Source organism: Corythoichthys intestinalis, chromosome 10, assembly GCF_030265065.1.
Source record: "Corythoichthys intestinalis isolate RoL2023-P3 chromosome 10, ASM3026506v1, whole genome shotgun sequence".
NCBI classification, from domain to species: Eukaryota; Metazoa; Chordata; class Actinopteri; order Syngnathiformes; family Syngnathidae; genus Corythoichthys; species Corythoichthys intestinalis.
The window spans coordinates 33,983,672-34,010,452 of record NC_080404.1 but is presented as its reverse complement, the minus strand read 5'-3'; the positions used below and the strand labels follow the sequence as shown (position 1 = coordinate 34,010,452).

The 26,781-nt window shown below is 39.5% G+C and overlaps 1 protein-coding gene across 2 annotated transcripts in view; it reads left to right on the top strand.

Annotated features, from left to right (window-relative positions):
* The window catches only part of ptena (phosphatase and tensin homolog A), a 31,568-nt gene extending 8,559 nt beyond the window's left edge, over positions 1-23,009 (top strand). Inside the window, exons 2-10 of one of the 2 annotated variants that reach the window (XM_057848457.1) lie at positions 8,115-8,199; positions 8,281-8,325; positions 8,405-8,448; positions 9,247-9,485; positions 12,818-12,959; positions 14,515-14,583; positions 14,904-15,070; positions 19,361-19,651; positions 22,145-23,009. In XM_057848457.1, coding sequence (XP_057704440.1) covers positions 8,115-8,199; positions 8,281-8,325; positions 8,405-8,448; positions 9,247-9,485; positions 12,818-12,959; positions 14,515-14,583; positions 14,904-15,070; positions 19,361-19,651; positions 22,145-22,330 — 1,268 coding nt within the window. In that variant the 3' untranslated portion in view covers positions 22,331-23,009. The remainder of the gene's footprint in view (positions 1-8,114; positions 8,200-8,280; positions 8,326-8,404; positions 8,449-9,246; positions 9,486-12,817; positions 12,960-14,514; positions 14,584-14,903; positions 15,071-19,360; positions 19,652-22,144) is intronic. The other variant, XM_057848458.1, reaches the window with a different exon arrangement.
* Positions 23,010-26,781: the final 3,772 nt, after the last annotated feature.

Genomic DNA, 26,781 nt, shown 5'->3' with positions numbered 1-26,781 from the left:
TCAGCGCTGGCAGATTATTAAGTTAAATATCTGTTGCTACGCTTCCCGTTTGACATTGGATTTAGTATTTTAGGCAGAGCAGACAAATGACAAAATCGGGCTGTTTTGTCCCTTTCTAAAATGCCATCACTATTTTACAACTCTGGCTTCCAGTCTTTTATGGAAACTCTTGGGTAGCATAGATGCATATCTGGTAGTTTTTAAGAGATCAGTCTTGTTTTTAGATCGGTGGCGGAACAGAATCTTTTCAGTCTTTTGAGTTAATCCTTTTTAAGGCACTCATTTAACACTAAAATACACTTATTTTAGAGACATTTCACCTTAAGCTTATCTATTGTAGTCAATGGCAGAAAATGCATTAACATATTTGCTGTCATTGACAGCGATTGACGTTATCAATTTTGACTGGGAGAGCCTGGCAGTGAATAATTGCTGCCAACCCACCCAGTCAAAATGGATTGGACATCTAGTGCACTGAAACATGAGCATACACAGCCAGGTCTTTCCAGTTCAAATGTATTGGACTTCTATCATTTTCAACGGCAGACAATGAGTTAATGGTAAATATTCTCCCATATATTTGAAGAAAGAAAATTGTTTTCTTCTTTACATCATTTTAAACATTAAAAAATGGGAAAAATAAGAGTAAATATTCCTTTTTTTAGTGCAATTCTTTTAATGTAATTAAAAATATTTTTTAAATGGGCATTTTAAAAAATGTTAAATATTAATGCTAGTTCATTTATCAGTTTTATGTGCGGTCATGTATATTTTTTATTCATATAGATTGTTTTTATTATTTGTTAAAAAAAATAATAACCTGATAACAGTAATAGTGAAGATTGTTTTTATTATTCATTAAAAAAATAATAACCTAATAACAGTAATAGTGAATCATATTAATAAGACCTGGGCTTCACATATTTGGACAGCACATATTTGGTGATGTAGGTTGGACTTGTACTCTGCCAAATGTTAATATTGTGGCTTACATCACCCAAAGACACCAGGTATTTGAGGGTGTTTCTTAAATTACCAAAAATAGTTACTTGCCTTATAAAGGCGACTGAGTGGGAGGACTGGCTGTGAATGCTCCTCTTTTAGTGTCATTGGAAGGGGTGGCAGCAGTCATTAGTTGCCAGCCTCTCCCAGTCAAAATGGATTGGACGCCTACTGCTGTCAATGATAAACAATCTGTGCCCTATAATCGGTTAACTTAAATGAACATTAATCCATTTCATCTCAAATGCATTAGATGTCTATCGCTGTCAGTGGGAGCCAGTGAAACAATTGGTGCAGCAAATCAGCCAAAGGTTACAGCAAAAGGTTATCGATATGCTCCTGTCAAGAATCGAGATATCGTTTTAAAAAGGTGTCAGTTTAGATTTAAAAAAAAAAAAAAAAAAGGCTGCCATTGACGGTGCTCGACGCCCAATCCATTTAGACTGGGAACGTTCGTTCATTCAAAACCAGAGCGTTCACAGTCATTCGGTCCGATTTTCAGGGCATTTACAGGTCATTTCCTGTTGAGTTTGAGTCACTGCCTATTTATTTGGGTGATTCCCAAGTCACTTCCTGTTCTGTAATACAAAGTAAACAGCAAGTGACCCATAAAATACCCCAAAATCAACAGGAAGTAATTGAAAATCAACAGGTAAATGACCTTAAATGGCCCAAAATTACTCATTGCCTGGCATTGGCTGCCAATGACAGCCATAGACATTCAATCCGTTTGAAGTGGGAGGGATGGCAGCGAATGAACGAATGTTCATTCGCTGCCACCCTCCCAGTTCAAATGGATTGGATGTCTACTAGTGATAAACTCATTCCAATTCACAGCAGAAGCTCGTTTTTCTGTTTATTAGTTTTTTGTAGAATATCCTAGAATGATTTCCTGACCAATGTATCAAAAATCGTTGTATCGCTAAATTGTCAGATCATCGTTATCGTGAGCTTTGTATCGCAAATCGTATCGTATCGTGAGGTACCAAGAGGTTTCCACCCCTGATGATTATTTTTTGGGGCATTGCAAAGGCTGCATTGTGCGCTCACATATTTGTAAGACAACCAAAGTCTGATGTGATGTTCCGGAACTGTGTACCTTGCAGAGTTCAGACAGATGTCATCTGATGAAATGTGTCATGTCTCTCCATGCTAAAGTGATTGTTGTGCGTACATAGCTTGTGGTGAAAGAGGCATGTTCCACAAAAAATGGGAGGGGGGGGGGGCTTCTCCGTTTCTGCTTTTACAATGCGGGTCCTGTTATCGCTTTTTGGCGCGCCGTCTGAAACAATATGCGGTTATGTAATACATAGTTAAATCGGAGTTAAGCAGTGATCTTGTATCGGCCCACAGCCTCGGTCTTCTTTGCTCTTTTACTTGACTACCACTTTAATTCTCCCTGCCTGCTTGCCCCCTTTCCTCTGCTCTTTTCCTTTCCTGTCCTCCCCCCACCAAGCTGCCCCCCTGCCTCAGCTCGCCGGTTCCCACTCTCCCTTGCTCTCAGTTGTAGATTTGGCGTGTGCATGGAACTCAGGCAAGGGTTGGCTTTTAAAAGAAGGCGTTCCTGAAATGGCAGATTTTTTTTCCTTCTCCGTTTTCCCTCCTACTCAGAGCTTCCGTCGGGGGGGTCTTGCATCTGTATTTCCTCTCAGCTGCACAACCCAAGACCCCACCCCCCTTCCCCCATGCCCTGGGCTGAGGCTCTCCTGGGAGCTATGGAGCTTTAAAAAAAAAAAAAACAACAAAAAAAACACTTGAAATAGTCTGCCTGGGATCACTTTGTCAGTAGGTCCAAGGGTTATAGAAGGCTATGAAACGCTGTGTTTGACTTCTAATAAATGCTTTGATGCATGGCTGGGATTATTGCGCCGTATGTACACTGGTTGCTGCTAAGGGACCCTTGCACTCTCGGTACACTGTAGCTGCTTAAAACAGAAGCGAAGTATTAACTCATTGACTGCCATCAGTGCTGAGCGATATACAGGGTGATTCAAAAAGAATACGCCAAAATTATCATACAATGTGTCAAAAATCAAAAACATAACAACATTCTAGCTTAGACACATGCGTTGAACATTAATTTTTCTTTTATGTTTTACAAGTGTTCAACGTGGCTGCTATCAGAAGCACAGACATAATCAAGAATTCCATGAGAAATTTCTCCCAAATGTGCCTCAGCATATCACAGTTCATCGTGTTGATTGCAGCTGTTAATCAATCTTTTAGGTCATCTACATTTGCCGGAAGTGGTGGAACATAAACGTTGTCTTTAATGTACCACTCTGCTGCGAATGATCGCAGCCAGCCCCTCCCAGTCAAAATGGACTAGACGTCTATTCACCTCAATTGCACTGAAACATGATCATTAACTGCATTTTAAAGGTTTTATAGTTTGTCCGTATTACATACAAAGGTAGAATTGTGCATGCTACTAGCTTTACTTTCCCAGCAAGGGGTCTTGACCTTCTCTAACATGGCTCAACAGCGGTACAGAGGAGAGGGAAAAAATGAAGAAATAAAAGCTCAACATCAAAACGACATATCCAATTAGAAGCACTGAGCTTCCCTATTTTTGACACTGGAAGGTTGCCCTTTAGTCACTGGTTAAAAGTGTGAAATCCCTCGGCTTTGCGGCGGCGAGCAGACTTCACTTTCAGGTAGGCGGCGGCGTTTGCTCGCGCCAACTCGATTATTCTCTCCTCATGGCAACCTGACACTGATGTGCTCCTGTTTTAAGAGCGTATGTGTGTCACTGTATAATTGGCCCTGACGCTTCCCGTCGGCCCCCCTCCCCACCCTTGTGCTGCAGCACTCTTCGATGACATCATGCCATTCGGAAAAAGGCAGGCGAGATGCGCACAAGGCAGTGGTCCTTTCTTCATCTCGAGTGTTTCTGGTCGTTATTTGGCTATTTCATTCGCTCCACCTTGCTGGCACATGATTGCGACCTCCTTTCTACCTTCGCAAGATGAGATTTTAGAGGATATGATAGTGTCACACACAGATTTGTTCAAGACTCATAAAATGAGTGTTTTATTATGCCACACTTTATATTGCAGTGGTTATTCTCAACAAAATAACCCGCAGGTAGATCAGTTAGAGCATTCTTTACCATTGTTGGAAGCAGATATAGCATTAAATGCATAGTTTGAATATGAAGATCTGCCTTTAACACTACAGGGCACTCATTTAACTCTTTGGTTGCCATTGACGGCAGTAGACGTCTAATACATTTTGACTGGATCGATCATTCGTTGACAGACCTCCCAGTCAAAATGGATTGGACATCTGGCGCCATCGATGTCAATGAAAAATGAAAACGGCAAAAACAAAACAAAAAAACACTGAATTTGCAATGCTCCGTAGCTTCTCTTTTTTTTTTTTCTTAATGACATTTATTTAAATAATCTTGATGGCTTCAGTGCTTATGAAGGGCAGTCAACATTTTTATATAACCAGTTTCATGTATCATGAAAAGGTGAAGTGATGCCACGGTTTTGTTTGCATTATTCTTGTAACTTCTAATCTGTTTCATAATTTACAAATTTATGAGTACGCCACACTTGTTTAGGAGAAATGTCTACATTTTCATTGTGAATCTTTAAATGGCTGCAAGTCAGTGTTTTATACTTGTAAGTTGACAAAACGAACCATGAATTAATATGAAAAACATTTTAAGAAAGAAAAACATTTAGAATTTGTTATTTATGGTCTTACATGTGCTTTTATTGAGAGATTAAAAAAAAAAAGACCTATGAAAAATAATCACATCATTGTGAGAAACAATCGTAATCAGATTATTTTTCAAAATCATTCGGACTCGCAATATTTACTGATTTAGTGACTGCATCTATGTTGGCTAATTATAGGCCAAAGGTATTCATTCACGTTCAGGTTAAGTGACCACTTTTGGAATGGAAATGTGGTTGCGCCTTAAAAGGAATATTAAAGACTGTAAAAATGGGCCACACTAAGTCACCCTTTTGTCTGTTTTTAAAAATCCACTTCAAATCAATGTTTTGCTACATGTCCTGTGGTGTACACATGGTGCGAAAAGGTTGCAAATCATATTTGAACGCATTTGATTTGACTGTCGACAGCCTGACTAGTAACTCGGTGACTTAAAGGAATTTTTTTGCGATGGCAATAAATATTTTAAAAGGAACGAAACTCCCACTGACAATTTCTCAACAGTACTTTGCTATTGCGGGGCTTAAAACAGGATGTTGTCTGGGGAATGTAGCCACCGAGCTTAGAGTGCCATTGAATGTCATCAGCAGGTTGTGTCAGAGAAACCGTAAGAGTCACAGAAAAGTTTAAAAGTTCACTGCCCAGTGCCCTCTGAATTCATAACGCTCAAACACTTGTAAATCTTTTTGGAGAACAGCACGTTGGACAAAAACCAACATTGAAGTATTAGACAAGTGCATTTAGAAGTTTACTTAAATGATTGCCATTCATGGAAATATACCTCAAATCCATTGTAAATGGAAGCTTATGATCTCGTTGCCAACCCCTCCCAGTCAAAATAGATTGGTCATCTATCACCGCCAATGGGTTAATAAAAAGTCTAGCAACGTTTACCTTTGTATGTTAAGGTGGAAAGTTGTGCAGCACGAAATAATGTTCCAAGCCAATTTTGTTATTACGATTTTTCTCTCAGGCATTATCTCGTATACTGTTTAAGATAAACACACTTCTATCATTTCTGCTTTTGTAGTAGTTTTCAGCATGTACAGCTGAGATGATATTTTGGGTTTAAAATTTTAGCTGTGAAATTACATTGCAACCAGAAACTATGCATTATTATTATTATTACTTTTTTTAAGTGTAACCTCTTTTGTTTAAATTTCAAGATTAAAGCTGATATTATTTATACGTTACGTGAACAGGAAGTTGTTCGGGGTCTGCATACTTTACTTCAACAACGCCAGGTCTGTGTGAAGAATTAGGTAATGAATGCAGAAAAAGATGTTTTGTGGTTATTTGATTCCTGTTGATAAAACCTGGATGAGAATTACTTTGTTGTTCATACACGGTAAAAATTTTTGAATTGTATAATTTTTCAGTTTGTGGAGCACCTTGAGATTTTTTTTCAATGCAATAAGTGCAACAACAAAAATGGCCCTAGCTCAAAAAGAGTTGGGAAGCACTGCATTAGCACTTCATCATATGTCTGAAGGGGGACTATACGAGACGATTGGTCCATTTGACCTCGAGGCATCGACCACGACGGTCGTTTCTGCACGGCGTGTTTATCGAGGCAAAAACGGACTGCAATCGTGTAGTCCGAGCTCAGCATTAGTCGCACATTCATAAAGTATTCCCAAATAAAAATCGATAACTAAACCATCTTTAATTTCACATGATGTGCCTGCATGTATGTATTGCATGAATATACTGTATGTATTTATGTACATATGTGCAGTGTGTTGAGTAAATATTGGGATTTGGGGCATTCTTTAAAGCATTTCAAGATTTCATCTGCTTCCTTTCACCTGTACAACAGGTATCAGTAGAGAGTTAATGTGACGAGGTCGAGTAATGGACCTTAAACTGAAGCAAAACGCTAGTGATTCAGGAGGCTTCATTTTACCCATCACTACCCACAACAGCTACCAGAACCACCACCTTCTGGTGGTGTTAAGTTTGTCAGCTTTTTCCCAGCTATGTTGCGTACTGGAAAACACATGTATTTTTGTTTCTTTGGGCAATATCTTTTTACCTTTGGATTATTTTGTTTCTTTGTAGCCGTTACATTTTTTAAAAATTAAAATAAATACATTTAAAACTAGGGATGTCCCCATCTGATCACGTGATCGTATATCTGGCCTATTGCTCTATTTTTCATTGCATCGGAATCGGGTGAAAAGGATCGGGTTTTTAATTTTAAAAAATGTTTTTCTGCTTCATGCTCGTACAGCCTCTCACCCTCCTTCCTGCTGCTTTTCTAGCCCACCAGTGCAGCTGGAGTTTGCTTGTCAAAGTTAGCGATGATTGACAGGCGTTGCAGCTTTGATCTTGCCAGAGAAGCTTGGGAGTGCTACCTTCAAAGGCGCCGCTTGTGTCAATCATCATTTAGCTTGTTAAACACTAGCAGTAGTGTGCTGTGTGCTTGTGTGTGAGTTGGTAAGTGAGCTGCTGTTCTCAGCAGTGTGAGCGGATTGGTGTGGACTCACTCAATCAAACATTTAATATAGACAAGCATTTTCTACGTTATAGTTTAAAAATTCATATTGTGACGGCTGCACGGTGGGACAGTAACATGTTTAAAAAAAAAAAAATTGAACAATTTTTTTCCCCCTGTATCGAATCGGGACTCTGTATTAGATTCTCAAAAATCAGCTGACATGGACCCGGGTGCAAAAATACGTGATCGGGACATTCCTAATTATAACCCAATCTCTTTCACCTAGTTCTGATCCTCAGAAAAATGACGTGATTGGCCCAATTCCTGATCAAGTGATCGGATCGGGGGAAATCTCTAGCTATCATAAACTACTTTAAAATCACCTTCCCTCCTTGTCATACTCTGTTTGAACTTTGAGTGTCCCGTCTGACTCTGACCATACCTTAACTGCCTCGACTGTCTACTATGTGATATTTGCCCTAGGGAACCCAGTGTACCTTGTAAAGTGTTCAAAAGGCGTGCAAACTGAACTCCGGCGAGAGATACTCTTGCATTGCAGCGTTGCTGATATAACATTTGCACTCTAAAAATACACGCGTGTCACGAAGTGGAGACTCTTCTCTTGTGCGCCCACATGTGGGCCTGGCCCGGGTTTGGGCTAGAGCGCAGGTCTCTGTGTCCTTTCTCCTCACCGTCAAGGCCATCTGTCACAACACACACACAGATCAGCGTCCCTCCTGCCCTCTCATCTAGCCGCGACTGTAATGACACGGCGGTATTGACGTGGGCTCAAAACTTTGTCACGGTCTGCTGCCCATGCCTGCGTTCCTGTACTTGTGTGCTCTAATTCCAAGCGATGGCGATGTCTCGTTAAATAGCGAAACAAGTAATTCATTGTGTTACATCGCTGCCTAAAAGCTCCGTTCCAAGGGCTCCGTGCCCACAGACGCTGCACCGTTCCCTAACCCTCCTGACTAAACAGATATCTACCCAAACATCATTGCCATGGGCTTTCCAGCAGAGCGACTTGAAGGCGTGTACAGAAACAATATAGACGATGTAGTACGGTAAGTTACTGCACTCCTTCTGGAAAAATGTTTGCTCTGACTTCATCTTGTTTCCTAACTTTGGCTCTCTTCTGTAAACAGTTTTTTGGATTCAAAGCATAAAAACCATTACAAAATCTACAACCTGTAAGTGTTCCTCACAGTTTATTCCACTTTGTGAGTTTACTCATTTCTGATTTCTGACTGAATGTTGTTTGCATTTCAGCTGCGCAGAAAGACACTATGACGCTGCCAAATTTAACTGCAGAGGTACACTATTTTATTCCCTTTGCCCCCCTGACCCACACTTTCCATAAAATCTCGTGACTCACTTGGGTTGCAAAAGTACAGGAATTTTTCGAAGAAGGGAACTTTCCATGGGAAATAATACACATTGGTCAGAATATAGGTGGAGAAAATATTCACCATTTTAGCATAGTCCTGAATAAAAAAAAACATTTATTATATTTAAAAAGTTCTCCAAATTTATATCACAAAGAAATTTAACACATTATAAGGCAAGTGATTATTTTTGGTAATTACCTTTTTTTTAAAGACCTGGCACCCTTATACGTGGTCATATTCTTGGTTGGGTCGTCCCTTTCATAATGTAGCATAACTGTCGCGCTGAATTATAAGTCGCACCCCCTGCCAAACAGGGGGGGGGGGGTGATTTACAGTCTGATTTTTTTTTTTTTTTTTAAATGATTATCTACATATAAATTGATATTATCTCATTGTATTTAAGTCATTGCCTGCTATTGACAAAGATAGACATCCAAATCATTTAAACAGGAGGAACTGACTGTGAATGCTCATCTTTTTGTGTCTTTGACAGTTCTGGACATCCAGTCCATTTTGGGAGTGAGGGCTTGCTGCCAGCCTCTCCCAGTCAAATAAATTAAGCATCTAGCGCCGTCAATGGCAACCAAAGAGTTAATTGAGAGCTATAAAGGGGTTAATGCAAACTTTTGGGACATTTGACCATTTAAAATTTTCTATGTCTTTGCTCCACTATGACTCATACTTGTTATAAAATCACTAAAATACCTAAATTGCCTTCTCCAGTTGCACAGTACCCCTTCGAAGACCATAACCCCCCTCAGCTGGAGCTGATCAAGCCGTTCTGCGAAGACCTTGACCAGTGGCTCAGCGAGGATGACAATCACGTGGCGGCCATCCACTGTAAAGCTGGCAAGGGCCGCACCGGGGTGATGATCTGCGCCTATCTCCTCCACCGTGGCAAGTTCCTGGAGGCCCAAGAGGCACTAGACTTTTACGGCGAAGTCAGGACAAGGGACAAGAAGGTGAGGGTCACTTTGGGGGAATAAGATAATATGAATACATGATGATTAAAAGACAGTGTTTGGATTAAAACCTTCCCTATAAGAATTGTGTGCACTTCTAAAACTGATTTGGTATTGTACATGTAAAGTTAAGATGGACTGGTACCATTTGTGTTCAAAACCATGTTTCCTTTGGGAAATAGTGTTATAAATTCATTTGCAAAAATTATTAACATCATTCACAAAATCAAGTTGTCCAGCTAAAATAATAAAGCCAAACTAATTGATCTAGTTTTACCCAATCACTTTCATAAAACTTTAACCACGCTCGATGTTTATTTAGTCACTTTATATATAGTGTCATGAAACTAAAATAAGGTTTTGATAGACAATTGTGAATTAAGGGACCACTGCACCAAACTTTTTTTTTTTCTTCAATGTCTTTGTTTTTACATCTTTGTGATAGTTTAAGTTCTTCAATGTTCATAAGCTTTCACTTTATATATTGCTGTAATTAGGGCTGGGCAATATGGCCTTAAGTACGTATCATGGTAACTTGAGCAGATTTACCTCGAAAACTATAAACGACGATAAATTCTCCCAAGCGGACTGTTATATAATTTGAAAATCTGAATCAATGCATGAAATATAAATTAACCGTTTCTCATTGATTTATTTACCAGCTTTCAATTTAACAATTGTACATGCAGTGTAAAATTAAGTATATAAAAATATCTTGTAAACAATAAGCATTCAAGTATGAACATTTATAACAGCTATTATCACTTTCACAATGTACAACATAATATAATTATGGCCACTGTGAAAAAATGTCATTGTAACACAAATGACTTACAGCTTGAACAGTACACTTCAAACAGATGACCAAGTATCAGACAACTTATTGTTAATGGCTGCTGTGACATGATTACTCAACACAAGTTTTTACTTCAAGGTTTCAGGTTTTTTTTCGCCAGAGCATTTTCTGAAATGCACCCCCCCACACACAGATACATTAAGCTATACTGCTCTAACTCTTATGCCAATGAAACATTTAAGATTTTATGTTGGCAGTAATGACACAAAGCAATCATACAGAAAAATAGCTGTGGATATTAAACGGTCATATTATAGGCTACACTGTTGGATTATACTTTGTGCTGAATGCTGTACCATCAAAACAGCTATCGGAGAAATCGCCCACACACACTGATTGCTCGATGCAATCCGTGCCCAATTTACTCATTTAGTTTAGCCGCTTCAACAAGGTTAGAGCCGCTGTTACAGGTGGTGATGGCGACTTCGTTCTTCTCGAATCCTAAATTTTTCCAGACATCAGACGTCGAGTTCTTTCTTGGCACCAAAATCACACTATTATCAGACTCCATCACGTTCATTTGTAGCATTACCCGCTAGCGTTAGTGTACCGGGCTTCTGTTTGTTTGATTACGTGATCGCCACGGTACTCCACACCAGGGGTCGCGTTAACCGAATATTTTCCGTCGTTGACCGATTTTTTGAAACGGTGATGGAAAAAACTGAAGTCCACCTGTCATTTTGACAGGTTGCAATTCACACCCCAGACCACAGGGTGGTGAGTGAGCATATTAATTAGCCATTGTCTCTCTTGATGCATGACATTGTTGGCCTTACTCTGAAAAATGTCAAGGCAACTGAGTGTCCGAAGTTTCTTCAAAAAGACCCAAAACGACAATGGTGTTGATAAAAGAGGTGAAAAAACAGGGACTGCACAAGCAGGCACGCAATTCAAGTCCATGCGCACCAGGAGGAAGGTGTAAGACTCCGTTCAGGCCACGGCACGTGAACTGTTAATTTCATTGTTCTATATGTAGCCTTACCTACTGGGGCCACAGTCAGCTGTTTTTGTCACTGCGGAGAAAAAGTTACATATTCATGTGCTTGATGTGTGATGGCACGGTGTGGATTTTCTGTTAAGCTTGTTCGGACAGAATATTAATTTAACATGAATGAAAACTAAATACTATTGAATATGTTGAAGCGGTATGCAATGTTAAGAGTCTTGTTAGCTCGAATTGCTGTGTCCAGCCGCTGTAGCTCTGCTTCTCTCTGTGAACTCTATTCAAGCCGGAACGCGCACGGCTCTTAAGTGTCTCTGTCACGTGACTGTGTCGTAGCCGCTAACACGCTCGGTCAAATGGACACACAAGTACGGAAGGTGATTTATGCCAAACAAAGGGTCACCACAATGTCATTATCATCATTTAAAAAATTTAAGTGACGGGTAAAAATAGATTATGACCGGATTTTTATGACCCTGTCAGTCAAAATGACAGACAACGAAAAAGTCTAGCGCAACCTCTGCTCCACACGTAAGCACACTGGCTCCGTGCTTAAAGGGGATTGAGCATATCTGAACAAAACATGTCAAAGTGGGCTGAAAAGACTTAAATTTTTTCGTTTCATTAAAAAAACTGAATTCACCGACATGGTTAAAATTACGTCGGTCATCGTGAACCATCTCGGTAACGGTACATTTTCGGTAAACAGCCCTGCTCTAGCTAATTGCATCGAAAATTATACATTTTCAATGGCTGTTTTCACAGATTTTGCATGCGTTTACAAATTTTGCTATAAATTAAGAATGCTTAAATATTTTTTCTCAGATCTGGCACTCGCATAATGGTCATGCTTATTATGTTATTGACAGATGGATCCATATTGGACTTTACAGTTTGCCTTGGCAGTGGGAAACAACGGTTTTCAAAAATAACGAATAAAAATATATTTCTTTGTGTTATCTAGCTGCCAAAAAAATTGACAAAAAATACCAGTTTACAGCAGGAATAAGAACTCTATGTATGAGGTTAGCAATACACCACATACAATACACTGCAATGTATACCATTGTTTTGCTGAGATTTCTAGCAACATGCCCATATATGGGTTTTAATAAATTTGTCATGAAAAAAAAATTGTTAGATTTTTGTCATTTTCAGTGTTCTTGGTGTAGTGCCCACTAAATTTTCTGTTGGCTCCAAATGTATCATTTAGCAGTTAATAAGCCTTCAGGCAATGTTTCAAGAGACATTTTACACTCCTGTACGGCTACCGCAAACAACAATTATTTTAATAATTGATGGGGTTGCGGTGGGAATGAATTTTCATTCCGTTATTCAAAAATAGAACATTTGAAATTCTCAGTGCAGAAAAAGACCAGCCTGAATTTAGTTAATGAGTTGCAGTTTTGCCTCATAATATGTCAGAAAATTGCTAAGAAAAGTTTTGAAAATGTTTCCTTTTTCCCCAAAGTAGCTGACAGGTGCCTCATGTGTTTGTCCTCTCTGATCCTGTCGTCGTTGCGCTTTTACCAGGGAGTGACCATCCCGAGCCAGCGCCGCTACGTCTACTACTACAGCTACCTACTGAAGAACCAGCTGGAGTACAAGCCGGTGGCGCTGCTCTTCCACAAAATGGTGTTCGAGACGCTGCCCATGTTCAGCGGGGGCACCTGCAGTGAGTCACACACGCACATATGCTCATGTTCAACTTTTTGGAGCCGTAAACTGGGTCGTAGGCACACGCATATGGCATGGTAAGGCTCACCCACGCATTTTGGAGCCGCAGGACACGGTGGGTCCAGTGTGGCGCTTCTCTTGTTGGAAAGAAATTGTAGCGCAGTGCACGCAGCCTGCTTATTGATGAGGCCCTTTGCTTTTCTCCTCTACCAGGTCGACTTGACCTGTAGGTTATGAAGTTTTTTAAATGTTTGCCCACACTGAAGCTACCTCGGGAAGACAATAATATTTGTTGGTCCAATGCACAGCAGTTCTTTTATATACTTTTCGAAAATTAACACCTTTAGAGATATAAACTCGCTGTTTTACATCCAAATAGTCACACAGAGCTACAGTATCAAACGTCACATTTTTAACAGCAAACAGAAATTGAATTGCTTTTGCCTGTTTGATCAGCAATGCTACTGCTTTGTTTCATGTGAAATCTACATACAGTTAAGCTCAAAATAGTCTACACCCTGGATTCATTTTGCATTAAAACAGCTTTTTATTAAAACAGATTTCTTCGGGTTGGTAATGACGCAAAAAAGACATAAGAAATTGTATAAACCCATTATAGAGCAAGCAACTATTTTTGATGATTTAAAAATAAATAATTATTTAAAAAAAAAATTTTTTTAACGGTTACCTCAGAGACCTAGCCTCCACATACGGCGACATGACAGTGATGGTCATGTAGGCCACATTTTTAACATTTGGTATTCAAGTGTGGTCAACATGTGGCCCGAAATGTGATGTCCACAAGACGATGGCTGTGACTTACTCGCGTTTCAGTGCAATTGACAGCGCTAGACTTCCAATACATTTTGACTCGTCCAAGTCGAAAGACGTCTTCACACCTTCATTGACAGCCATTGAGTTAAATGGGTACCCTATAAAGAGTTATTTGTTGAACACTTTTGTGTCATTTCCAACTAACAAAGTTTGGGCTTAACTGTATATGTTTCTAATTTTCTAATGTGTCTGCTGTGTTGATGGTGTCCAAAGGATACATAACCCAATTTGTTAACTCACACATATTTGTCTTGTATGTGAATGCTGTGGTCCGACAACTTGTCTATAAAAGATGATATATGTGGCTTCTCAACTCTTAACTGGATGGGTTCCTTCTCTTGACTCCTAATCTTTTTCATGCTTGAAAAATGGACCTATTCTGAGTGAATACACTTAGGTCAAAAGGAATAAAGGACACAGGTTATGATGCAAGTGACACAAGGTTTTTGCTATTCGAGGCCATATGTATTGCAGTTTCTTTTAATGGTCTTTTTTTGGATATTGTTTTCTCATGGGCCCTATATAACCCATGTACAGCAGGTTCCTCACACCTACCCTAAGTCTTTCAGTGGGGAGCGAATTCCCTCGCCTCGTGTAAATATATCTGTAAATATTTGTGTCCACCTCTCTTGTTTGTGCCTGCTGTGCTCTCTCTTGAGAACCCCCTCGCTGTCGGGCGCCATTTGTGACCACCATGTTCCTCTTTTCCTTCTCTTAAGGAGACAGTACCGTTAAAAACAGGAGCGAGCCAACCCCTCAGGGCTTCAAGAAAGGGAATTGGCATTGGGGTAAATGAGCCTTTCATCAATTTTTCCATTCCATTCATTTTCTTTTACCAGGCCCCAGAGATCCAGCATCCATAGGCAGCACCAGTCTTTAGGTAGCAGACATATTCCCCGTTAGGATAAGCCATCAGAATAGGGTCCTGCATCTCTGGTTTGGGTCTCTTCACGTGTAGCATGTTGCTTTCTCACCTTTTAATGTCGGTGTACTTGCATGCATTCACTCACGTAATAACACACTGGTAATCCTCAATTGTGTTGTGCGCTAAAACCTCCTTCCTGACATTCAAGCCTATGTGTGGTGCCCTCGCTCCTGCCTTTTATAGATCCCCAGTTCGTTGTGTACCAGCTCAAAGTGAAGATCCACACGTCCAACCCTACCCACACCCGGCGGGAGGACAAGCACATGTTCTTCGAGTTCCCGCAGCCACTGCCGGTGTGTGGCGACATCAAGGTGGAGTTCTTTCACAAGCAGAACAAGATGATGAAGAAGGTCAGTGCTCATTGATAAAAAATCTAATCAGTTCTAATAGAAATGTTCGTATTTCAATTTTGTTTTTTTTTTTGTTTTGTTTTGTTTTGTTTTTTTTGGGGGGGGGGGGGCAGGTCCCAGCATATGTAACTACTTAAAGTGAAAGACAACACATTTTTAATGTGAATTCTAGCAGAAAGAATCTTTTGATGAATTGAAAAAACAATTTCATTTTTGTAAAGTAAAATGGTGCTGTGTAATAAAAGCTAGTAATGGCATACTGCAAGCAACACGTCACTTCCGCTCATTAATATTCATGACTTTAGCTACTGTTGCTAAGGGGGGGACACGCCACCGTTTGTCCCTAATAGGAAATGAATGGAAATCGTGTACGAAGGAGATGTTTGCAGAGCTAAACCTACCAATTATCTCCGAAAATGATGTCCCTGGCGCCAAATTAACTGGCAAAGATGTGGAAGAACATAAAAGTGTTCAGTTAAAGAGATGGCTTGAGTGTCGAAGGCTGAAAAAGACAAAAAAAACGAGCCGACCTTAGCATAGCCTTAACTTCTTTATCGACGCGACTGACAATGACATTCTCCTGTTTCAACAAGCTATCCTTTACCACCAGCCATGTCTTTCTTATATATTATATCCTCTGGTTGTCCTACATCTCTGACCGTTCTTTGGGGTAATTTAGTTCGTTTTGTGTAACGATGGCAAATGCTATTCAGTGACAGCCAACGAACACTTTTAATTTTTTCATTGTTAACAAATCTTAATTCTATAACTTATTTACACTTCCCCCTTACTAAAGTTTTTTTTTTTTTTTTTTACAACAGAAAATGTAACAGTGGCAGTCAGATACCATTTTAATTCTTTTCAGGTCATTCATTGTCAGACAGAAGCAGCACGGCACGCTAAAAATAAGTTCAAAATATCAAAATGGCTCACCTACCAATGCCAACCCAACAAAATGTTTACTGCATAAATGTTTACTGCCGAGCTGGCGTTAAAAGTCCGCGCAAGTTGATTTTGTCTTCACATTTTTCCTCCGAGTGTTTGGTTTCGGGAAACGTATGAAGAAAACATCCTTCATATCTACAAGTTCCAAAAAAGCAATGTGTGATCGGCATGTTCGTTTTTGAAAGATTACCGGAGAAAAGTAGCACAATTACCATGGTTTCTATGCGAGGGCCGGTCTATAATGTCCCACTCCTGCTTTACTTCCGCTTTACGAAGCGACGTCACGGTCTAAAAATAGCATGCGTGTGGTACGCCATTCCAGGAAGTGGCCGCCCGACATGGGGCAGACATTTTGATAATGCAGATATTATTTTAGCCGATGAAATGGGTGTATTGCTCGCCCTTCGTGACATCATTAATACCCGTTCTTAGACCCATACCAAAATGTATCAGTGTGTATGTTTGTGGGTCTAACAATGTCACAAAATGTCTGAGCTCATGATTCATTCCTTGCTTATGATCATGACTTTCTGGATAATCGGAGATCTAAAAGATTTGCCATTTGCATACCCGCATAGTTTGAGTAATCATCTTTTACATGAAGGTCATTTATACCAGTTTTTGTCTTTCCTTTTAATTGCCTATGTTTGCACACACCATTTTAGAGCACCTCGTTGACACCACGGGGAAAAACCCCATGACAATCCAGTGGGATATATTGCAGTCATCCGAGGGTTCATGCCTCAAGTGTGTATTTATGCGTGGGCATAAGAAAGATGCTAGATGACGTAGCATCCATTTTTGTAGTTTGGGTTAATGGTATTTGAAAGACAATTGCGGTTTAAGCCTTAGGAATGAGCGGATTTTTTTCAAGATTTTGAAGCCTCCTTTTAATTTAGTCAAATTTACTTGGTTTTTCTCTTTGTGTCCAATTTAAGTTTTTTGTTACTTTACAGGGACTTTAAAAAATCAATTTATTTTTCCATATTGCCCAAGCTTGACCTCCACGATTTATATTTTTTTATTTTTTTATTTATTTATTTATTTTTGTAGAACTTGCTTTTAATTTGGTGTTTTTATACAAGTGTTTACCATTGTATATTACACGCTTTGTGCAGGTGCTTAAAATCCTTGAGAATGCTTGGATTTTAAAGTTGTGTTGAAAAGGTTTGAAAAAACTGAGAGGGCTTAAGTCACTAAACTAGTATACACATTACCAACGCCCATGTATAGCGTTAGATTTATACTGCAATTCAATGTGCGTAATGCGAGATAGCGTGTAAGTAAAACTGATTTGAAGCACACATGTTTAGGACTGGTGCACAAAAATGTTTTATGAGCACGAAAGTGTGTTTTTGGTTTAAATTCAGAATTAGCGTTTGTGTAAAACGTAATTTCTGCGCTCGTGTCGCCCTTTTCGCCTTCGTACAACCAGGTTTTGCCCTGCGTGTGATAACGCTAACTAGCGGCAGCTGCAGTTAGATTCAAGCCGCAATTCCATGTGCGTAATTTGAAATACCATGTACATAAAACAAAATGTGTTTAGAATGCGTAAGTACGTGTTCTGTGTGCACAACAATGTGTGTTATGTGCATGAAAGTTTTTTTTTTTTTTCTTATTTGGTATGAATTCATAATTATCTTTTGTTTAAAGAGTTTTTTGTGCTTGATTTGCATTTTTGGATTATGTACAACCACTTCACATGCGATTCATTTCATGTTACAAGACAGCCATTTTTCTCAACCAGTCAAGAGTCTGGATGCAGGAAGCATTGATTGTAGAGCTGAAACGAATACTCGAGCAGCTCGAGTAACTCGAGTTTAAAAACTGATCAGAGTGATTTTATTCACCTCGAGGAATCGTTTCATTTTGCCAGCTCTAAGCATCACGTTTTGCCCGGACTACTTTTAATGCAGGACAACGTGCTGACGTCACGTGCGTAGAGGAAGTAGCAATAAAAATAAAAAAAACTTACTGCAGCCGACAGCCGCTACAAACTACGTCGACGTTGCTAAAAACTACACTCACATGATGCTAGTGTGGTAGCAGGTAGTGTCGGATGAGTCTCATAGATATCGCATGCATTTAGGACTAGTAGTAAACTTCTCATTGCTAATAAATATAACGTAACGTGCTCGCGTAACGTTAGCCCTTCGGAGGGCTAGGTTTCTATTGATCATGACCACTGTCGATGCGTGGCTAATGTGTCTTACATACAGGCTTTATTTAATCTGTAAAAACACAGCTCTGTAGAGTGATGAGGGTGTAAAATTAAAACATAATAAAGCTAACTGTCAGTTTTAGCTCATTAGTCATTGCTGAATAAAACACCAAGTACCACTGGTCCCTAATGTGCTCCAATACAGCAGGTATCATATTTATTTTGAACACTGCAAAAAATCAAAATCCTATCAGTACTTACAGTTTAGACTAACTTAAAACTTAATTAGAACTTAAAAATAGCTTGACACAAATGGAAATTAAATTGAAAAAAGTGGGAAAAACACGTACCTTTCAAGTGATGTGTGTCATCAAGCGTAATTTTTAGGTAAGAAATGTTTTTTTTTGTTTATAGTAAGATCTAGAAGTTTTTTTGAGTGAAAGCAGTGAATTTTTCTAGTCACATCTGAGATGCAATTGTTGGCTGTTTTCAACAATGTACATCGAAAATAAAGACAGATTGACGGAAAATGGTTTATTGGATTAAATGTCTTTTTTCTCTGGTATATTTATAATTGCTCTTTACCTAAAAAAAAAAAAATGTTTTATCCGATTACTTGATAATCGATAGAATTTTCAGTCGATTACTCGATTACTAAAATATTCGATAGCTGCAGCCCTAATTGGTTGTCTGCTAATACATCAGTCTTAAAATCTTCAGTCCATTTATGGATCAGGCATCTATCGCATCCAGTGTTATAACATAAAGAGTAAGACCAAGAGACCTATTTGTGTGGAGACAATCCGAAAGTCAATATTGCATTATATGTTCCCTTAAAGACAAATAAGTGGCTCCCTCAAATAGATACATCCTTTTTCCTTGTTTGGAAAACAGTGTCAAAGTAGTAAGTGTAATGATCTCATTTTATAGATGCCATTATTCACACACCAACATTAAAGAGGACATATTATAGAAATTGGACTGCTTGTATAAAAAGTGGTGGGTCTCAGGAGGGTCTGCCCACCCATCAAGTGTGAAATTGCACAACGTATTTCATCTTTTATTTGCCCATTACTGGGAGTGAGTTGGTTTGAAATTTTTGCCAAATTTTGACGGGGTTATTTATTGATTTATTTTTGCTGTTTCCATGCCTGTGTCACTTAATTTAATCTTTTCCATCACAGGATAAAATGTTCCACTTCTGGGTGAACACCTTCTTCATTCCCGGGCCGGAAGAGGGCGTGGAAAAGCTGGAGAATGGCGCGGTGAACAACGCCGACAGCCAGCAGGGAAGCGGAAGCCAGGTCCAACAACAGTTGCAGCCGCCAAGCAGCGCAGAGTGCAGGGACGTAGGCGGTGGCGGGGGCAGCAGGGATGGCGGCGACAGGGACTACCTCATCCTGACGCTGACCAAAAATGACCTGGACAAGGCGAATAAGGACAAAGCCAACCGCTACTTCTCGCCAAACTTCAAGGTAACCTTTTTCATGTGGAATGTTAGATAATGGAACCTCTTTTCTTAGTAGTGAAACATTAGGCAGCCATATTTTGAATAAATCAATATAAGGTTCAAATCTGCTTGAGTGTAAACTCGTTTTATGCCTTTGCCACATACATTGGCGTACTTGGCTCACAGTATCTTATTTTTTACTTCATCTTCTTAATATGATGTGTAATACATGTTTTCGGACAGGTATTTCAAGGTTCAGGGGGTATCTTGGGGTACTTAAAGGGTTAATTCCGACTTATGCGGAAATTCGGGTTACATCGCCAGCCTAGGAACGGAACTTGTTCGTAACCCGAGGACTACCTGTAATTAACTGAGTAATATGAAAAAGCAAGATATACAACTCTTCATGACAGGCACTACAGTGTATATACCATTCATTTTGAAAAGCTTACATTTTTAGTCACCTAAAAGTGTTGGTGTTTCCCTCATCCACATGGCTGACGTAGCTCTAGTGTGTCATATCGGAACATTTTATGTATATATGTACTTTATATTTTCCTGTATAGGGGGAAAACACTCAGGTGACTTGAAGTTCCACTCTGAGACCCCTAATTTGGCCAAATTTCAAAAATGCATGTGTGATACATCATTGGAAAGCTTAAAATCTCAATTTTCTGGGGGAAGAAAAATTTTGAACAGGGCATTTTCTTTTCTTTTTAAATCTAAACCCTTAAACCCCAACTCAAGACCATGAGAGAGCATAATTTAAGACACCATGATTTTAACGAGATATTATCACATACTTACATTGTTTCGATCCAAAAATTCCATGTAGCATGTCTCCCCGAGTGTCAAGACACAGCTGTGAATGGCCACAGCTGGACTTTTTGGGGATTTTATGGGTGAAACACGGTAATATAACAAGGGTCGCAACGCAGAAATCGCAGATATCAAGGAGTGGGCGAGATTTTCTTTTTCAGATATTTACCCTTTTAAATGTTATTTTTTTCCATTTTTCTTTGTTTGGATCGATTATCATCTAAAATATCGGGGGAAATGAGACAGTAAAAAAAAGTTGCTGGTTATGGGTAAAAGTTATGAGGTAGATATCCATGACCTATTTACAGATACTATTTTTTTCAGTGTGACATAATTTGTTTGAAAGTTTAAAATATGCGAGTGAATGATTTTATAAAGTCTATTTTTTGAAGTAAATATTGGACATAAATTAATGATTCTAAACTAAAAATGATAGACATTTCGAATTATAAATATAATTTTTTTTACGGCTGGGTTGAAACAAAAGCTGTATCTGTAAACGGGGGTCTCCAGAGTAAAACGGAGAAATTAAAAATAGTTTGGGGGCTTAATGCGCCATAAAACAGCTATGGCAGCATATAGACATATTGTACTATCAAGCACAACAGTTCTTTTGGCTTAAAATGCAGCAGTTTATTTTAAAGAGGGGTGCAAGAGCAGAAACTGCTTTATCAGCCTTGTCTGTGTTTTCCACCATAGATATAGGCGCATAACTAATGAAGAATTTACATATATATGTATATATATATATATATATATATATATATTTTTTTTTTTTTTTTAACATACATAGCTTGTCTTATTGTACTGATGTGAGTTAATTTTTGAACTCCCTGTAGTTTTATCTCATAAAACACATTTCAACTTGCTAAAATGCAATTTTTCTAGTTTTTTTGCAGCAGCACCTGTTCTCCCTTGCTATTAGATCATGTAAAAGACCTAGTACAAATGACCTTCGTGTGACAGAAATGTAAAAAGTGTTTTAGTAAGCAAATTGCACATTTGTTAGAGGTCTGGCAATAGTGAGAAAATAACGAAGCGCACAAACGTGACATATGTCACTCCATGTGCACACAGCACATAAACGCTGATACTCGGATTAGATTTAAAAAAATGTAGCTCAGAAAATAAGCTTACATTCTGTATACAGTAGTTTCTGTACCTCATTAACCTGTCGTAGTCTTTCTCTGTTTTCCGTCTGAGACTCATACGATGCCCGCTTCACTTCCTGGGACAATTAAAGTGTGTATAGGCTCTTAACAGTGCATAGTACAGTAGGGTAGCCAATGCGTGACGAGTAGGCGGGACAATCTGAGATACCTGCTTTTGATTGGCTAAAATATGACTGGCATTTAAAAATGTCTGATAACAGCTAATTCGCCGACATCTGGGAAAAATCAGGTTTTATGTTATGATTCACTACAACACACTGGAAAAATTAAATGTCTTTTAGCGTTGTTAAACCGCTGGGATGCACATGGTCAAGATGTTGTCTGTCCATTTAAGCCTTTATATGAAGGTAATCACTAAGGTAATCAGTCAATACTACAATTCATGAGGGTGTTATGAAGAGTCTTTCCAAGTTTGCCATCTAATTTTAAGATGACGTAGAATTGCTAAAATAGGTACAAAATTATCATAGTTACTAGCTTAATCTTCTGTACAGGAACTAACCTTTTTTTCCTGCCTTCTCCCGCAGGTGAAGTTGTATTTCACAAAAACCGTGGAGGAGCCTTCGAATTCCGAGGCGAGCACTTCGACATCCGTCACGCCGGACGTCAGCGACAATGAGCCAGACCATTATCGATACTCTGACACCACTGACTCTGATCCGGAAAATGAACCTTTTGACGAAGAGCAACATTCACAAATAACAAAAGTGTGAACTCTTTTTAAATAAATGACAAAAAAACAAACAGCGAGAGAAGAAATTATTCAGCAGAGAGAAAAAAAGGAGAAAACTTGAATATAAACTTAAAAGAAGATCCTTGTTGTCCCTTACCCTCCCCCCAACCCAAATGGCAATAGAATATCATCATGTAAAATGCCAATTTTAGGGGAAAAAAGATGACTATCCTGACCAATATATTGTTTTTTTCTTTATTTTCTTTGTTTTTTTTCCCTTTTGGCACGGCCATCGACCACGTGCGAAGGTATTGACACTGTTGCCCGACGGGAAAAAGGTGCTGTAGCTATTACAAAAAAAAAATGTTTGTATATGTATATACATATGTTTATGTATATACATATATATGCAATCATATATAAAGGATTTGTGTGTGGGGGTGTGTGTGCGTGTGTGTGTCAAAGACAATGGAAAGACAGAGAGTACCACAATCAGGAGAGACGGGAGTTGAAGTCAAGGACGATCTACTCGGGACAATGCTGCTCCTTCTCCTGTCCAAACCAAGGCCAGTGCTGCAGTCACTTTGTTTCACTCCCTCCTCCTCCTCTTTTACTCCTCCTCCTCCTTTACTGTGAATGCTTCTTGTGCTCTTTGCAGGCTGTCTCACGTGACTTTTTTTGGCCTTTGTGCAGTGCAAACTGCATGCGGGCCGTGGGTTCGGGGGGTTGGGGTGGGCCAGGGTGGGTTCAAGGGGAGGGCTGGGCAGGGGGTGGGTTTATGAAGAGGCTGTGATGATGTCTAAAAGCATTGCCATTCCTGTTCCCACTGTGTATACGTTTAAATTATGCAGAACAAGGCATCCCATGTAATTGTTAATGTTTTTTTTATCCTAAGATAATAAAAATATAATACACAAAAAACAGCGGGGAACTGACTGTTTGCAAGCGTCTTCATAACCGCCGAACCCTTGTGAAATTTTGTGTTTTATCCTAGAATCAGCCAATTTTTGTTACAAATGCCATTGTTTTGTGCAGGTGCTTTGAAGTTGGAGTAGACGGAGGACTTTCTTAAAAAAAAAAAAAACATTTAATGGGACACTGGAGCCCGTTTTCACCCCATTGTCGCATCCACTTGATTGCATTTAAACAGCACAGGAATGATCATGAATAGGTAAGAAAAGTCATTCAGAAGGTGCCTTGACATAATTTCACTGAAACCTTTAACTCATTAGCTGCCATTGTCAGCAATAGCCGTCCGACTCATTTGAACGGGAGGGGATCACGCCATCTCCTCAAAATGGATCGGACGTCTATCACCTTCAATGGCAACCAGTTGCAAGGGTTGAAGGAATTTTTGTGTCAGTGAAGTTACCATCTGATCACTGCAGATGTTCAGTGTTGTGAAAGTCTAATGTAGCTTCCTGTGCTTAAAGGTCAATGCAACAATTCGGTGGGCGGAAGAAACGGAAGTGTTATTTGTCAAATTTCAAACACAATAGTTGAAGTACAGCAGCATGTAATGTTTCTAGCAACAGGATTACGATAAATAATTTTACCATTCTTTTACATATTTACTAATATCTGGTTAGTGATATTTGACACAATTTCTGGTCATAGCTTAATTGATACATGATCAGTTGTTTATTGTCCCATCGGGATAAAGTTCTGAACTGTGTTTCCTTTACACAGTGTAATTTCTGGTATATTATTTTATCATTTTGATGCAGTGTTGTTTCTGAAAAATGTGCTTAAAAATGTTGCCATGTTAAAGCAACACTTGATAACTTTTCATTTTTAGTTGATTTTAATGACGCCGGTGGACAAAGGCGGTAGTGTTTTGCCTTAAGGAAGACTGCGTTTCCCATGAGCAGCGCTGCGTTTCCCATGAGGACCAGCACACACCCGCATAATGTCGTAAAGTCATTGATGGTCGCCTGCAGATGGATTAAACAACATTTCTGTTTCCAGTGGCTGTGTGAAGGATGAAAAGTAATAAGGTAATGTATCCAGTTGTGGCTAAATAATAGCATTTGACTGTTAGCAACCATGTGGCTGACGAGTTCAGGTGGGCTGGGGGTGGGGGCATCACGCCAGCGAGTGAGAGCTGGGCCAATGTTCTGTATATCCTGATAGCCGCCCTTTCTTTTTCCTCCTCAGACAAATTTTTTGTCTCTGTTGCACTGCCATCTTTGCGGAATTCGCGCAAAAGCGTTAGCATTGACTTCAGTCTTTATAATAAATGAGAAATGGGGAATTGATGTAGACGGTGAAGCAGTAAGCACATTTGTAGTTAAAGTTACAGTGGTATAAAAAAAATCTCTGAACCTTTTAGAATTTTTCACATTTTTACATAAAATCACCATCAAATGTGATCTTTGTCAAAATCACACAGATGGAAAAAAAAAAGTGTTTGATTTAACTTAAACCACCCAAACATATGTTTTCATATTTTAACGAGGATGGTATGCAAACAATGACGGGGGCGGGAGTGAACCATCACATTTAAAATTTTGTTCCCCCTCATCCCTTTGGCAGCAATAACTTACACCGGACGCTTCCTGCAGCTGCAGATCAGTCTGGCACATCGATCAGGACTAATCTTGGCCCATTCATCTCTACAAGTAGTTCAGTCATTTTCCTGGGATGTCTGGCATGAATCGCTGTCTTTCGGTCATGCCACAGCATCTCAATCGGGTTCATGTCTGGACTTTGACTTGGCCACTCCAGAACGTGTATTTTGTTCTTCTGAAACCATTCGGAAGTTGTTTATTTGGATCATTGTCTTGTTGCAGGATCCATCCATTTTTTTTAGCTTCAACTGTCTGACAGACGGCCTCAGGTTTTCCTGCAAAACATCTTGATAATCTTTTGAATTCATTCTTCCATTAATGATTGCAAGTTGTCCAGGCCCCAAGGCAGTAAAACAACCCCAAATAATGCTCCCTCCACCATGCTCCACGGTGGGGATGAGGTGCTGATGTTGGTTAGTTGTTCCATTTTCACTCCACACATGATGTTGTGTGTTACTTCCAAACAATCCAACTTTGGTTTCATCAGTCCACAAAATATTTTGCCAAAACATCTGTGGAGTGTCCAAGGGACTTTTTGCGAACCTTAAACAAGCAACAATGTTTTTTTTAGACTGCAGTGGCTTCCTCCGTGGAGTCTTCCCATGATTACCATTCTTGGCCGTTTACATATAGTTGATGTGTGCACAGAGATATTGGACTGTGCCAGTGATTTCTGTAAATCTTTAGCAGACACTCTAGGGTTCTTTTGTCTCTGAGTATTCTGCGCTGAACTCTTGGCGTCATCTTTGGTGGACGGCCACTCCTTGGGAGAGAAGCAACCGTGCCAAACTCTCTCCATTTGTAGACAACTTCTCTGATTGTCGATTGATGAATATCCAGACTTTTAGTGATGGTTTTGTATCCTGTCCCAACTTTATATAAATCAACAATCCTTGATCGCAGGTTTTCAGACAGCTCTTTTGACCGAGCCATGATGCACATCAGACAATGCTTCTCATCAAGACATTTCTTACCAGGTGTGTGTTTTATAGACCCTACCCACAGACGTCACAAAACCACGTGCTCGCTGTATGGTTCCGCCCACTTGTCAGTCATTTTGTCTCTGTATTAGCATTGGTTTCAATTGATCGAGGAATTTAAAATGCATTTCATGGAAGACCCGGTGCTTTCTGATGCCGCAAACTCACTGGATGTGTTGCATAAAAGGCGTTATGTGGAAAAGCTTCGTTCTATACAGTCGGCAGATCCATATTTGATGCCCAAATCGATGTTTTTCGACCCACTGTCTTCGCCCTGTCTGCCTGACATCTGCAACGCTGATATTTACAATTATCTTGTCCACACAAAATCAGCCTATTCTCACGAAAATTTGAAAAACTTCAAGAGCTTGGAGGCTTATAAATACTTCGTTGCTGGTTGGGTGAAACAGGTCCTCGTCCACGAAAATTCGGCAGGAATCTATCTTGTGCTTGGAAAGGTGAGTTACGAAATTTTCAATTCAAAATCTTTTGTTATTGCTAACATCCACTGTCAAGTCTAATGTATTTCATGTCGTTTGTCAATGGAGTTAAGGCTTTTAATGTTTATATGGTTTAGCGATAGCACTCTCACTACATACATACGTGTATGTTGTCGGCGATTAGCCTAGCAATGATCTTAATTGTGGTTATTTGTCAGCCCAAAACCCTCTAAGTATATCTTAAATGCATCTTACCGGATATAAAATAACTACTACATAGCCTGTGGTGATTTTTTTGGTGCCCAGTTTTCACGTCGAATTGCAGCCGTCCATTTCGCTCTCCTCTTTGGATCCCTCGGAATACGGTAAAACTTCAAGTCTCTCCTTCCATCTTCTCTGTTAGTGCAACCAACAGCCACACACGCCTTCACCATTTTGATTATTAATGTTAAGGAGCAGAAAAACACGCCGTAAATAGGAGGAATGTATGTAGCCGTAACA